This window comes from Lithobates pipiens, unplaced genomic scaffold, assembly GCF_037356315.1.
Source record: "Lithobates pipiens isolate NorthernLeopardFrog02 unplaced genomic scaffold, aLitPip1_a1.2 Scaffold_1, whole genome shotgun sequence".
NCBI lineage: Eukaryota > Metazoa > Chordata > Amphibia > Anura > Ranidae > Lithobates > Lithobates pipiens.
The window spans coordinates 224,970,752-224,986,351 of NW_027507685.1; the positions used below are offsets into that span (position 1 = coordinate 224,970,752).

Genomic DNA, 15,600 nt, shown 5'->3' on the forward strand with positions numbered 1-15,600 from the left:
TTAAAGCAATGAAAGGTAAATACTTCCTGAGGGTAGAGTTGTCTGACAACTATCTGTAGAACTTCAACTTAGAACTGTTGATTTCTTCACATAATGTTATTTATACATTCCAGTAATGTTTTGTCTCCCACCAAGAAAAGGAATAGGTGTGGGAGAATTATATAAAGAAGAGGAAAGAAAAGATAAAGGACTAGAGAGGTGTGAACATAAGAAGAGGAGTTATGAAAGCTATTTTGCAATAGTCCCATCCAGTGGCTGCATCTGAGCGGGCGGGGGAGCTAGTTCAACCCCCAGAAGGTCTATTGCTGTTCCCAGCAATCAGGTCCTGGTAGGTTTGCGTGCTTCTGAAGGCGAACCACGGTGTCCACGTGGCGTGGTATTTATCCACCATATCATTAGACTGGGCTACCGTTTCCTCCATGTCACAAACCTCCCTAATTTGAAAGAGCCACTCCCTGACTGCAGGAACACTCGTCGATTTCCAATAGCGTGGTATCAAAGCTTTGGCTGCATTCAATAAATGTTGAGTCAATGATTTCTTGAATGATAACGTCGTAAGGAGAAGGTTGTGACCTGGAGCAGACAGCACGCCGCGTTGAGTCTCATGGATGTTTCAGTTATGACCCTGATCAGATCCCTCACTGTGTTCCAGAATTGTTGGATGGTGGGGCATTGCCACCATATGTGTAAAAGCGTACCAGTTTCCCTCTGGCAGCGCCAGCATATATCCAAAGTTTGAGGGAACCATTTGTGTAGTTTCGCTGGCGTGGCGTACCACTGAGTTAGTAATTTATAGGAGGTTTCCTGTGTTCTGGTGCTCAAAGAGCATTTATGTGCCAGAACACAGGCCTTCCCCCATTGTCCGGCAGAGAGATCCGTCCCAAGAGCCTCAGACCATTGCTCTCTAAGTCTCTCCAGTCGCCCTTCCCCTGTATTCCGCAGCCAGGCGTACGAAAGACGTGGTGTTTGGAGTTTGTTTTCCCTCCCAACACACTCTTTCTATTTCCGTGAGATCTCTCACAAAGTGCCCTCTATGGGTTGGCCTGTTGGTGGAGCTTCGAATTTGGAGATAAATCCAGTAGGTCAGGTGAGGTAATGAATTTGCTGATTTGAAAGTCATGAAGTCCATCAGCTGTGTGTTATGGAAGCAGTGTTTAGTCCTGGGTTTTTTATAAAAAAAAAAGAAAAGACCATCAGTGCCGTTGAGGCGGCACTGATGGGCACCGATGAGGTGGCACTGATGAGAAGGCACGAATATGCCGCACTTATGGGCACTGATAGGTGGCACTGATGAGCACTAATAGGCAGCACTGATGGGTGGCACTGGTGATCACAGATAGGAAGCACTGGTGGGCACTGATGGGTGGCATTGTTGGGCAGCAGTGATGGGCACCGATGAGGTGGCACTGATGAGGAGGCACGAATATGCCGCACTTATGGGCACTGATAGGTGGCACTGATGAGCACTAATAGGCAGCACTGATGGGTGGCACTGGTGATCACAGATAGGAAGCACTGGTGGGCACTGATGGGTGGCATTGTTGGGCAGCAGTGATGGATATTGATGGGCAGCAGTGATAGCCAGCACTGACTGGCATCACTAATGGCCACTGATTGCTGGCAATTGTGCGCACAGATTGGTGGCAATTGTGGGCACTGGTGGCACCTAATTGTAATCAGGGCACTGATAATCAGTGCCCTGATTACATACCTAGCTGTCCCCTGTGAGGAGATGCTGCAGTCTGTCAGTGTGAGGTGAGGACCGCCGATCAGCGGTAGCTCCGTATTTACATGCGACCAGCTGTGATTGGACAAAGCCGATCACATGGTTAAAGAGCCACGGCGGCGGCTCTTTACACAGATCGGGGATGTGTCGTGTCCTAGCAACACAACACGGCCCTGATCGCCATGCTGCGCACCCCCGCGGTCGTTCTGGGAGGCTGTCATATGACATCCACCCAGAATGAGAGCTGCACCGCCCAGCTATGATTTGATGGTGGGCAGGCGGCTAGTGGTTAAGGCCCCTTGCACACGGGACGGTCCAGAAGCGGTGCATCCCACCCAGCATTTTACCATGCCCAGGGGACAGGTGCAGCTTTCAAGATTGAAGGTCCAGTATAGAGGTCTTCTGCAGTCTGGACCTTCTTCTCTGACTGCACAGAGCCCTAAACAGCTAATAAAATGTGATAAAATACCGCATGTGGTAACAATTGTGCAAGTGATCAATTCATTAAGGATTTTGCATTAAATACCGATTGCAGTATTTGTTCCATTTAGTGGTAATTACCGCATTATTTAATGTGGTCATTTACAGCCTTGAGCTGGTTGCTAGGGAGGGCGGGAAGCTGGCTAAAACTTTCTGGGTCACTCACCTAAAACGAGCAAATGTGGACCCCAGATCTGCAGGTAAGTGACATTGGTGCAACGTTGGTGACCCTGGTGAAGGGTTCTGTCATGATCTTCAGTTCTTTAGATGTACAGTGTATTGTAGAAATTTTACGTTATATGATACATCCGAATTTCCGAATTACAATTAAAACAAATTTAAACAAATCCGAAATAACGAAACAAAATTTCAGACAAAATTCAAATTTTAATAGTTTACTAATCAAACTCGAATAGTTTTCTAATTCAAAACGTTTTTTAATCAAATTTGAATTTCCAAAAATAATAAAATGGAATAGAAAATAAAGGAATGTAATAGAAAATAATAGAATAGGACAGAAAATAAAAGAATTGAATAGAGTAAAACAGAACAAAATAGAACAGAAAATAAAAGAATGGAATAAAATAGAATAGAAAATAAAAGGATAGAATAGAACAGAATTGAATAGAATTAAAAGTAGAATAAAATAGAATATGACCAGCTTCTGAAATTCGAATTTCAAATAGAATACATTTGAATAGAATAGAAAAATAAAGAATAGAATAGAACAGAAGAAAATAGAAAGAATATAACCTTCTTCCAAAATTCTAATTTCAAATACAATAAATCCAAATTTGAATAGAATAGAAAAGAATAGAATAGAAAAGAAAAGAAAATAATAGAATAGAAAAGAATATAACAATATAACTGTTTTCCGAAATTCGAATTTCCATAGAATGAATTTGAATAGAAGAGAATAGAATATAATAGAAAAGAATAGAACAGAATAAAATAGAATAGAAAATAAAGGGATAGAATAAAATAGAATAACACAGAATTCAATAGAATAGAATTAAAAGTAGAATAAAATAGAATTCAATAGAATAGAATTAAAAGTAGAATAAAATAGAATAAGACCATCTTCTGAAATTTTAATTTCAAATAGAGTAAATTTGAATAGAATAGAAAAGAATAGAATAGAAAAAATAATACAATGGAAAAGAATACAATAGAAGAAAATAGAAAGAGTATACAGGCATACCCCACTTTTAAGTACACAATGGGGTTTATTTACTAAAGCTGGAAAGTGCAAAATCAGGAATTCGGATCACTTCCACATAGAAACCAATGAGCTTCTAACCCCAGCTTGTTCAATTAAGCTTTGGTAAAAAAAAAGAACTGGAAGCTCATTGGTTTCTTTGCAGTAGTGAGCCTGATTTTTCACTTTTCAGCTAGTAAATAAACCCCATTGTGTACTTAAAAGTGGGGTATGCCTGTAACCCTTTTCTGAAATTCGAATTTCAAATAGAATAACTCCAAATTCGAATAGAATAGAAAAGAATAGAATAGAAAGCATATAACAATATAGCTGTTTTCCGAAATTCAAATTTCCAATAGAATACATTTAAATTCAAATAGAATAGAAGCAAATAGAAAAAGAAAAGAAAAGAACAGAAAATAATAGAATAGAAAAAAAAACAAAAGACTAGAACGGAATAGAAAGAATATAACCATCTTCCAAAATTATAATTTTGAATAGAATAGATTTGATTTTGAATGCAATTTTAATGGTATTCGAATCGATTAAAATTTTCAGAATTCGGAAAATTAGAACAAAACAAATTCCGAAAACGAATGAAACAAATTTAACTAAATGGATTTATGTGAAACCTGAAATCGAAACAAAATAATTTTTTTTCTTTCTGCGTGTCTAGCAGAATGATCTATACATTGTGGATAACCCGGATCCTTCTCTTATGTCCTCAGCCGTGTGCCGCAAGCCTTGCCAGAACGGAGGGACGTGTATTAAGCCCAACATGTGTCGATGTCCCGCTGCCTGGGGGGGGCGGTACTGCCACGTCGGTGAGTAGACTTCCCTTCCTCTGGAACACAATCTGACTTCAGGGCTGCTGTCTGTATGTTGTTATCCGCTGTGCCCAATGTCACCTTTCCTTGTCTCAGATATCGATGAGTGCCGGCGCCCGTCCCGCTACTGCTCTCAGATATGTGTCAATACCCGGGGCGGCTACCGCTGTGAGTGCAACGCGGGGTATGTGCTCCAGGAAGATGGCAAGTCTTGTGTCAGAGATCAAACTCTGCCGTCTGTACCGGCACAGCAAGCTGAAGGTGAGCAAAGACCCTGCTTTATTAAAGTGGTAGTAGACCCCTCCATATCCCCGGCGAAGTGACTGGTCTCCGGTGATACCCGGAGATAAAACAAAATCAAATTTTTGGGACTATTGGCATTAATACAGCGATCAGTGCTATAAAAATGCACTGATTACTGTAAAAATTTCACTGGCAGGGAAGGGGTTAACACTAGGGGGCGATCAAGGGCTTAATTGTGTTCCCTAGTGTGTGTTCTAACTGAAGGGGGGAGGGGACTGTGCAGGGGAGATGACAGATCGCTGTTCATACTTTGTATGAACAGACGATCTGTCACTTCTCCCCTCAGAGAGAACCGAGAGCTGTGTGTTTACGCCGTGTTACGAGCGATCGCGGGAGCCCGGCAGTCATCGAGTCCGCCGGGCACTCACATCGGCTCCGAGGGGCGAGATGCGGGCGTGCGCGCTCCTAAAGGCCACCAGAGGGAGCAACGTAACATAACGGCAATTTGCACAGCGAAGCCATGTTGCTGCAGTACAACTGCGGCGGCTGGACGGCAAGTGGTTAATTGATTTGCGCAAAAGTTATCGCGTCTACAGTCTATGGGATGTATACTGGAATGTTTTTTTTTTCTACTAGTAATGACGGCAATCAGCGATTTCGGACATTATGACACTTATGGCCTGTACACAGGATCTGAAAATCGGACGACAAATACAGATTTCGATGCGATCATACGATAATTGGATCGTTAGTATAGAGCTTTCGAGAGCTGATCACAACAATTCATCCGATATTATTCGATCGGACAAGCATGAACATTTTTCTCGTACGATACCAGATTGTACGATTTTCCTTTAGTCAGTACAGTTGTCGTCCGAAAATACAATACAAATACATTACAACACATGACATCACTTCTGATTTTTTTTTCGGTCGTACGAGAATTTTCGTGACTTTAGTAACCTATTCAATTTCTACTTGTGATTATTTTAAAAAAAAGTTGTCCGATCTGTCGTCCGATATTCGGATCGTGTGTATGGGGCATTAGGCTCTGTTCACACCTAGACGTTTTTGGGTGTTTTTCTGCTGTAAGGCTCAGCTCTAAAAAAACACCCAACAAGAAAAATCCCATTCATTTCAAAGGCCCCTGTTCTGTAGTTTTTAGAGCTTCAGGCGTTTTGCTTCAGATGACAAAACTGTCATCTGAAGCAAAACGCCTGAAGCTCTAAAAACGACAGGAGCTTCTTTATTGGCAGATTACAGGCGTTTTTACATTGGTGACCTTTTGACCAGTACAAAATTGCGGCATAATTTGCGCCTCTTTCTGCCTGAAAACAAAACGCCTAGGTGTGAGCAGAGCCTGACGGACACTTTTGACACTTTGTGGGAATCAGTGACACTAATACAGTGATCAGTGCTAAAAATATGCACTGTCACTGTACTGATGACACTGGATGGAAAGGGGTTAACATCAGGGGTGATCAAAAGGGGCGCCTAGCGAGTGTTTATGTGTACACAGTGTGCTGCTTTTACTAAGGGAAGTGATGGATTTTATTTTCTGCTTTGCAGAGATATAGAATCCCTGCCTTCCCCTGTCAGGACAGAGCTCTGCCTTGTTTACATAAGAATATCCCTGTTCTGTGTCTCTGCTTGATGATCTGCGGGTGCCATGGACATCCAGTGCCAGGCGCCTACATATTAGCCCGCCGGCAGAAGTGCAGAATCATGTGTGTATCTATCTATCTATCTATCTATCTATCTATCTATCTATCTATCTATCTATCTATCTATCTATCTATCTCTATCTATATCTCTATCTATATCTCTATCTATATCTCTATCTATATCTCTATCTATCTATCTATCTATCTATATCTCTATCTATATCTCTATCTATCTATCTATATCTCTATCTATCTATATCTATATCTATATCTATCTATCTATCTATCTATCTATCTATCTATCTATAGTGATGGCCGAACGGTTCGCCCGGCGGTCGTTTCGCGGCGAATTTCCGACATTCGCGGTCCGCACGTTCGAACGCCTTTTTCCGTCGTTCGCCGCGGCGGACTTACGTGTTTAATGTATACAAGAACTTTAACCTTTGGTGACACGTTTATCATGTGATACAGGACAGCCAATTGAGACATGACAGCACATGGACACTTGTACATTCCCCCTAACCTATAAATACACCCGATCCGGTGGCCATTTTACATTCTTTCTTCTGTTACGATAGGGACAGGTTCCTGTGTGGAGTAGGGAGAGATAAACCACTAGCTATTTGGTACACAAAAGTTCTTTTCAGGACTGGTATAGGTGTTAGGTGTTGATAGGTTTGCTGTGCTGCTGATTCTTGCAGCAGCCTGAGTGTCTTTTGTTAGTTTAGAGAAAGGGAAAGGACGGTGTATGCTACAGGGACAGCCAGATTAGTCTTTCATCATCATCATCATCATCATCATCATTAGCTGTTACTATCAAGGTCCACAAAAGAGCTGTTCCAGTAACCACTAATCGTTCTCTTTTTTTGCCAATTTGTATAGGGACAGGAAGGAAGCAGTGTTGTCAGGCAGTGAGGGTAATTTTAAAGACTTGCTGGTATTATTAGTTCCACAAAGGTTCTTTTCAGGACTGGTATCAGTGGTACAGTAATAGGCTTGTACATGTATAATATTCTTTCTTCCAAATATAGAAAGGATATTATACTTGACTGCTGCCCTTCTGCTGCAGTCTGCTAAACATTCACAACTCACTTCTTCCACAAAAGTTCTTATAAGGACTGGTAACTTGGTATAGGGTGCTACGGTACATAGGCTTGAGTGCGGTACAGTCTGCTGTTCTGTAAGGACCGCTATCGGTCCACAATAGATAGGGTTGACGTGCACCACTGCTGACCGCTGCCCTATACTGCAGCAGTCCTTCAGCGGTATAGGGACTGACGTACAGTCTGCTAATCACTAACACACAACCTGCTTGTTCCACAAAAGTTCTTATAAGGACTGGTAACTTGGTATAGGGTGCTACGGTACATAGGCTTGAGTGCGGTACAGTCTGCTGTTCTGTAAGGACCGCTATCGGTCCACAATAGATAGGGTTGACGTGCACCACTGCTGACCGCTGCCCTATACTGCAGCAGTCCTTCAGCGGTATAGGGACTGACGTACAGTCTGCTAAACACTAATACACAACCTGCTTGGTCCACAAAAGTTCTTATAAGGACTGGTAACTTGGTATAGGGTGCTACGGTACATAGGCTTGAGTGCGGTACAGTCTGCTGTTCTGTAAGGACCGCTATCGGTCCACAATAGATAGGGTTGACGTGCACCACTGCTGACCGCTGCCCTATACTGCAGCAGTCCTTCAGCGGTATAGGGACTGACGTACAGTCTGCTAAACACTAATACACAACCTGCTTGGTCCACAAAAGTTCTTATAAGGACTGGTAACTTGGTATAGGGTGCTACGGTACATAGGCTTGAGTGCGGTACAGTCTGCTGTTCTGTAAGGACCGCTATCGGTCCACAATAGATAGGGTTGACGTGCACCACTGCTGACCGCTCACCTATACTGCAGCAGTCCTTCAGCGGTATAGGGACTGACGTACAGTCTGCTAATCACTAACACACAACCTGCTTGTTCCACAAAAGTTCTTATAAGGACTGGTAACTTGGTATAGGGTGCTACGGTACATAGGCTTGAGTGCGGTACAGTCTGCTGTTCTGTAAGGACCGCTATCGGTCCACAATAGATAGGGTTGACGTGCACCACTGCTGACCGCTGCCCTATACTGCAGCAGTCCTTCAGCGGTATAGGGACTGACGTACAGTCTGCTAAACACTAATACACAACCTGCTTGGTCCACAAAAGTTCTTATAAGGACTGGTAACTTGGTATAGGGTGCTACGGTACATAGGCTTGAGTGCGGTACAGTCTGCTGTTCTGTAAGGACCGCTATCGGTCCACAATAGATAGGGTTGACGTGCACCACTGCTGACCGCTGCCCTATACTGCAGCAGTCCTTCAGCGGTATAGGGACTGACGTACAGTCTGCTAATCACTAACACACAACCTGCTTGTTCCACAAAAGTTCTTATAAGGACTGGTAACTTGGTATAGGGTGCTACGGTACATAGGCTTGAGTGCGGTACAGTCTGCTGTTCTGTAAGGACCGCTATCGGTCCACAATAGATAGGGTTGACGTGCACCACTGCTGACCGCTGCCCTATACTGCAGCAGTCCTTCAGCGGTATAGGGACTGACGTACAGTCTGCTAAACACTAATACACAACCTGCTTGGTCCACAAAAGTTCTTATAAGGACTGGTAACTTGGTATAGGGTGCTACGGTACATAGGCTTGAGTGCGGTACAGTCTGCTGTTCTGTAAGGACCGCTATCGGTCCACAATAGATAGGGTTGACGTGCACCACTGCTGACCGCTGCCCTATACTGCAGCAGTCCTTCAGCGGTATAGGGACTGACGTACAGTCTGCTAATCACTAACACACAACCTGCTTGTTCCACAAAAGTTCTTATAAGGACTGGTAACTTGGTATAGGGTGCTACGGTACATAGGCTTGAGTGCGGTACAGTCTGCTGTTCTGTAAGGACCGCTATCGGTCCACAATAGATAGGGTTGACGTGCACCACTGCTGACCGCTGCCCTATACTGCAGCAGTCCTTCAGCGGTATAGGGACTGACGTACAGTCTGCTAAACACTAATACACAACCTGCTTGGTCCACAAAAGTTCTTATAAGGACTGGTAACTTGGTATAGGGTGCTACGGTACATAGGCTTGAGTGCGGTACAGTCTGCTGTTCTGTAAGGACCGCTATCGGTCCACAATAGATAGGGTTGACGTGCACCACTGCTGACCGCTCACCTATACTGCAGCAGTCCTTCAGCGGTATAGGGACTGACGTACAGTCTGCTAATCACTAACACACAACCTGCTTGTTCCACAAAAGTTCTTATAAGGACTGGTAACTTGGTATAGGGTGCTACGGTACATAGGCTTGAGTGCGGTACAGTCTGCTGTTCTGTAAGGACCGCTATCGGTCCACAATAGATAGGGTTGACGTGCACCACTGCTGACCGCTGCCCTATACTGCAGCAGTCCTTCAGCGGTATAGGGACTGACGTACAGTCTGCTAAACACTAATACACAACCTGCTTGGTCCACAAAAGTTCTTATAAGGACTGGTAACTTGGTATAGGGTGCTACGGTACATAGGCTTGAGTGCGGTACAGTCTGCTGTTCTGTAAGGACCGCTATAGGTCCACAATAGATAGGGTTGACGTGCACCACTGCTGACCGCTCACCTATACTGCAGCAGTCCTTCAGCGGTATAGGGACTAAGAGTTTTGTCACAGGGTCATTTAAAAAATGACATGCAGAGGAAGAGGCAGGCCCTTCCGCAGGGGTGGTAGGGGTAGGGCAGGAGCAACAGGCTTGAGCCAAAGTGGGAAGTTGCAGAAGGTGCGTTCAATTACTTTAAAGGATGCACCAGACTTGGTTGAGTGGCTCGCTCAGCCTTACTCTTCTGCACCCTCCTCATCCTCTCGATCTGCACCCTCTTCTTCACTCTCTGCTATGTGCACCCCCAAAGACACTACCACCAACAACACGACCACCACCACCACCACCACATACCTTCCGCTTGAGTCACTGGAATTATTTTCCGATCCATATCAAGAGGACATTTCTGATGCGCAGCCACTCTTGGTATTGGATCAGGAAGAGGAGGTAGCAACAAGCGCTACTCAGCAGTCTGACGCCAGTACCCAGATCAGCCCAAGGAGGAGGTTGGTCCCCGGTGTTGCTGCCTACTCCGAGATCTCTACTTATAGCGGTGGGGAAGGTGACGTTGATGATGACGTGTCTAGTGATGTCACGTGGGTGCCCACAAGAGAGGAAGAGGAGGGGAGTTCAGAGGGAGATATGGACCAGCAGATAGGGAGGAGAAGCAGCAATGACTTACATTGCACAGCAGGGACAAAGCAGACTGCAAATGTATCAGGAGCGAGTCATCGACCATGTACGGTCACATCTGGCGCTCCCAGGACACCGGCACATGGCTCCGCAGTGTGGGCTTTTTTTAACGTGTCCGCTGCTGACAATAGCGTTGCCATCTGCAATCTTTGCAGTCAACGCGTTAGTCGCGGTAAGCCCAATACTCACCTAGGGACGACCGCCTTAAGAAGGCACATGAGCAGCCATCACCGAGCCCAGTGGGAGCAACGGAACACACAAAGCCACACTGCAGGCTCTCACCGTCCAGCCTCGTCTTCTACTTCTCCTTCTCCTCTCTCCTCACAATTGTCCTCCACTCCACCTTCCATCACGCCAAGCTCACATTTTTCTGCAAAAAGGCAGGCTTCCGTGGGCCTAATGTTTGAGCGTAAAAAAATGATGATGCCGGATAACCCTCTTGCCCAACGGTTGGCGGCTGGCTTGTCAGAACTCATAGCCCGCCAACTACTGCCATATAAACTGGTGGACTCGGAGGCCTTTCGCAAATTTGTGGCCATTGGAACACCACAATGGAAGGTCCCAGGAAGGAAGTATTTCTCAGAGAAGGGCATCCCAGAGCTATATGGCCATGTTCAGCGGCAAGTGAATGTATCTCTGGCACACAGTGTCGGTGCCAAGATACATCTGACCACAGACACGTGGTCTAGCAAACACGGGCAGGGAAGGTATATCAGTTTTACTGCCCACTGGGTGAACCTTCTGACGGCCGTCAAGCATGTAACCCGTGGCACCCGTGTAGATTTGGTTTTACCGCCACGGATTGCATGCAGGCCTGACTCTTCTTCTCCTCCTCCTACTCCATCCTCCTCCCTCTCCTCCTCAGCTGCCTCCTCCTTTTCCGCTGCTAGCGTCTCTTCCACTGCACCGCCCAAGCTCCCCAGAACCTATTCCACATGCCAGGTGAGACGTTGCCATGCCGTGCTGCGTCTGTTGTGCCTGGAAGCAAAGAGCCACACTGGCCCGGCACTCCTTTCAGCTTTGCGTTCACAGGCAGATGAGTGGCTAACACCGCTCAATTTGACAGTTGGTAAAGTGGTGTGTGACAACGGTGCCAATCTGCTTAGCGCATTGAAACAGGGCAAAATCACGCACGTGCCGTGCATGGCACACGTCTTAAACTTGGTCGTGCAGCGATTCCTTGTCAAATACCCTGGGGTCCAGGACATCTTGCGGCAGGCAAGGAAAATCTCGGCCCATTTCAGAAGATCTTACACGGCCATGGCTCGCCTTGCTGACATTCAGCGGCGACACCATCTGCCGGTCAGACGTCTTATTTGCGATTGCCCGACGCGATGGAACTCAACCTTCTATATGCTTGATAGGCTGCTCCAGCAGAAACGTGCAGTTAACGTCTACCTGTATGAACTCTGCGAAAGAAACGGTTCTGGGGAGCTGGGTTTTTTTTCACCGCGCCAGTGGCTGCTCATGCGCGACACATGCAGACTTCTGCGGCCATTTGAGGAGATCACCAAACTGGTCAGTCGCAGCCATGGCGCCATCAGTGACATGGTACCTTATGCCTTCTTTCTGGAGCGTGCATTGCGTCGTGTCATTGATCAGGCTGTGGAGGAGCAGGAGCGGGAAGATGAGGAAGTCGCAATGCTGGATGAATTCCCAGGGGGGGCTACTCTATCTGAGACAAGTCAACAACAGGAGTCTGATGAGGAGTCAGAGGAGGATGGTGCCGGGGCGGATGAGCAGGAGCAAGAAGAGCATGCTTTAAACCTTTCTGGGATCCCTGTTGTGCGAGGATGGGGAGAGGAGAATGAAGAGGACGACATTATCCTGGATGATGAGCAGGAGCCAGGCCACCACACCGCTTCCACTTTAGTGCAAATGGGGGCCTTCATGCTCCAGTGTTTTAATAGGGACCCCCGTATAAAAAGCATGAGGGTCAAGGACCAGTACTGGGTGGCAACGTACTTAGACCCCCGGTACAAACACAAAATGGCGGAAATGTTACCGCCGTCGCAGAGGGCTGTCAGAATGCAGCACTTCCAGGCCTTGCTTCGAGAAATGCTGCATTCTGCTTTTGCGTGCGCTGGCAGAGGAGCAATTCCCACTCCCAGAGAAGGATTTGCGGGTACCAATCCAACAGCGCCTGCAAGAAGAGGCCGGTTTGAAGATGTGTTGGTGACTTCGGATATGAGGTCATTCTTTCAGCCGACCCATCGACAGGTGTCATCCGGATCCAGCATCAGGGAACGCCTAGACCGTCAGGTGTCCGACTACATTGGGTTAACGGCCGATGTGGACGCTCTGAGGAGTGATGAACCCCTAGACTACTGGGTGGGCAGGCTTGACCTCTGGCCAGAGCTTGCCCAATTTGCAATCGAACTGTTGGCTTGCCCCTCATCCAGTGTCCTGTCCGAAAGGACGTTCAGCGCAGCAGGGGGGATTGTGACCGATAAGCGTACTCGCCTAGCTCACCACAGTGTTAACTACCTCACATTTCTAAAAATGAATGAGGCATGGATCTCGGAGGAATTCAACACATGTGACCAGTAGACCATGTATATGTCTATAAACTATTTTTTTAATCAAGCACACAGACCTTCTTAATTCATTTGGCTCACTTCCTTGACCCAAAAAAGCACACCGTACTATATGCCCCTACCCTCCTCTTTGAAGAGGTTGAGCGGTGTCATATTTCTACTGGGGCTGCTTATGATATCCCTGTGCTGTGCTGACTTCCTCCTGGGGGTTCTTATTATGAGGGGATCACACCATCCCTGTGCTGTGCTGACTTCCTCCTGGGGCTGCTTACGGTGCTGCTGTCAGTGCTGTATGTCACGGTGCTGCTGTCAGCGCTGTATGTCACGGTGCTGCTGTCAGCGCTGTATGTCACGGTGCTGCTGTCAGCGCTGTATGTCACGGTGCTGCTGTCAGCGCTGTATGTCACGGTGCTGCTGTCAGCGCTGTATGTCACGGTGCTGCTGTCAGCGCTGTATGTCACGGTGCTGCTGTCAGTGCTCTGTATTACGGTGCTGCTGTCAGATGCCTCTATCACGGTGCATGTGTCATTCCGGTATGTCACGCTGCTGGTGATCATCTCCTGCACCCTCTTCTTTGCCTACCCTGGTCCCTGACCTTCCCTCTCCTCCATTGCCTTCATTAGCTCCATAGTCCTGAATTGTTAGAACAATTTCCCAAATAAAATAAAAATGCTTGTAGTTATCGATCCCAAATTCACCTCATACATGTATTATGTCATTGTCCAGATGGTGGGACTACGTTTTACCCCCTAATAATTACCACGTGGCCGCAAATTCGACATGAAGGTTTGCAAAGTTCGCCTCCCATTGAAGTCAATGGGGCCCGCGGCGAACGTTCGGTTTCGCGAACGTTTGGGTCCGTTCGCATTTCGCGTTCGCGAAACGTCCCGTCGGAAGTTCGTCCATCACTATCTATCTATATCTATCTATCTATATATATATACACACAGTGGAACCTTGGTTAACGAGAAACGGGGTTAACAAGTGTTTTGAAAGACAAGCAACTTTAAAAAAAAAAACCTGACTCGGTTTGCAAAACTAGCAGAATTCAAGCGAATGTGGTGTGCAGTACCGCATTTGGCCCGTGGTGCGTGGGAGCCGGTGACATTCAGAATGGTTCGGAGCCATTCGGAAATACTCAGAATCACTCGGAAACATTCTGTTCCCGAGTGTTTCCAAGCCTTTCCGAGCTGTCACCAAGTATTTCCAAGGCTCTCCAGTGCCCCCCCCCCCCACCTCTGGCCACATGCGGTATTGCATGAAATAGAAGTCAACACGGAACAAATTATCTTAGTTTCCACTGACTTCTTTGGGGAAACTCGCTTTGATATGCTAGTGCTTTGGATTACAAGCATTCTCCTGAAACAGATTATGCTCGTAATCCAAGGTTCCACTGTATATATATATATATATATGTGTGTGTGATTCTGCACAGTATGGATGCCCTGTAGCAGTATATCTGCTATAGGACGGTCTTTAAGTGCATAGAGAAGCACAGAGGCCCAGTGATGATGTCACTGGCCCTAAAATAATCATTGTAATGAAAACGGAAAAGTTTTATTTCAAAATCTGATTGCATGATGATTGGGGGGGGGGTGTATGGTGGTAGAACAGGAAAGGCAAAATATAAGCAAATTCAATTTCAGCTTTAAAAACCTGGAGTGAGAGGACGGGGCTGAGCTGTAAATAGAAATAATTTTTCTTCACATCCTGTCTGCAGGGGAAACATTCCCAGTGTACGGTGTGCTGCTTGGGGGGGGGCTGGCCCGGGTCCAAGGACTGACTCAGCAAGGAAACCGCCATAAAATGACTCCGTCATTACAGATCTCTGCTCCCAGCTAATTAAAAGGCAGGAAATGACTTCAAGAGAAGGAGCTGCTAAAATCACCAAATATACCCGATAAACACTGCGCCCTCCTATACACACGTACCTGGCAAGGGCACCAAACAATGTCCTTCTTCTCATAAATAACCCACACACATCCACTACTTAACCACTTCAACACCGGGCATTTTCACCCCCTTCCTGCCCAGGCCAATTTTCAGTTTTCAGCACTGTAACAATTTGAATGATCACAATTAACAAAATGTAACAAAACAGTCATGCAACACTGTATCCAAATGAATGTATCCATAACTGACAATTGCGCGGTCGTGCGACGTGGCTCCCAAACAAAATTGGCGTCCTTTTTTCCCACAAATAGAGCTTTCTTTTGGTGGTATCTGATCACCTCTGCGGTTTTTATTACTTGCACTATAAACAAAAGAAGAGCGATAAGTTAGAAAAAAACGCATTATTTTTTACTTTTTGCTATAATAAATATCTACATTTTTTTAAAAAAAATTCTCCCTCAGTTTAGGCCAATACGTATTCTTCTACATATTTTTGTTAAAAAAAAAAAAAATCGCAATAAGCGTATATTGATTATTGATTGGTTTGCGCAAAAAAGTTATAGCATCTACAAAATAGAGGAAATATTAATGGCACTTTTTATTATTATTTTTTTTTACTAGTACTGGCAGCGATCTGCGATTTTTATCGTGACTGTGACATTACAGCGGACATATCGGACACTTTTAATACTATTTTGGGA

At 45.7% G+C, this 15,600-nt stretch overlaps 1 protein-coding gene across 2 annotated transcripts in view; it reads left to right on the plus strand.

Moving 5' to 3' along the window:
- Window positions 1-15,600, plus strand: part of EGFL8 (EGF like domain multiple 8) — a 58,497-nt gene that overhangs the window by 25,676 nt on the left and 17,221 nt on the right. For both annotated transcript variants that reach the window (XM_077483750.1, XM_077483741.1), the window contains exons 5-6: window positions 4,133-4,228; window positions 4,328-4,492. In XM_077483750.1, coding sequence (XP_077339876.1) covers window positions 4,133-4,228; window positions 4,328-4,492 — 261 coding nt within the window. The remainder of the gene's footprint in view (window positions 1-4,132; window positions 4,229-4,327; window positions 4,493-15,600) is intronic.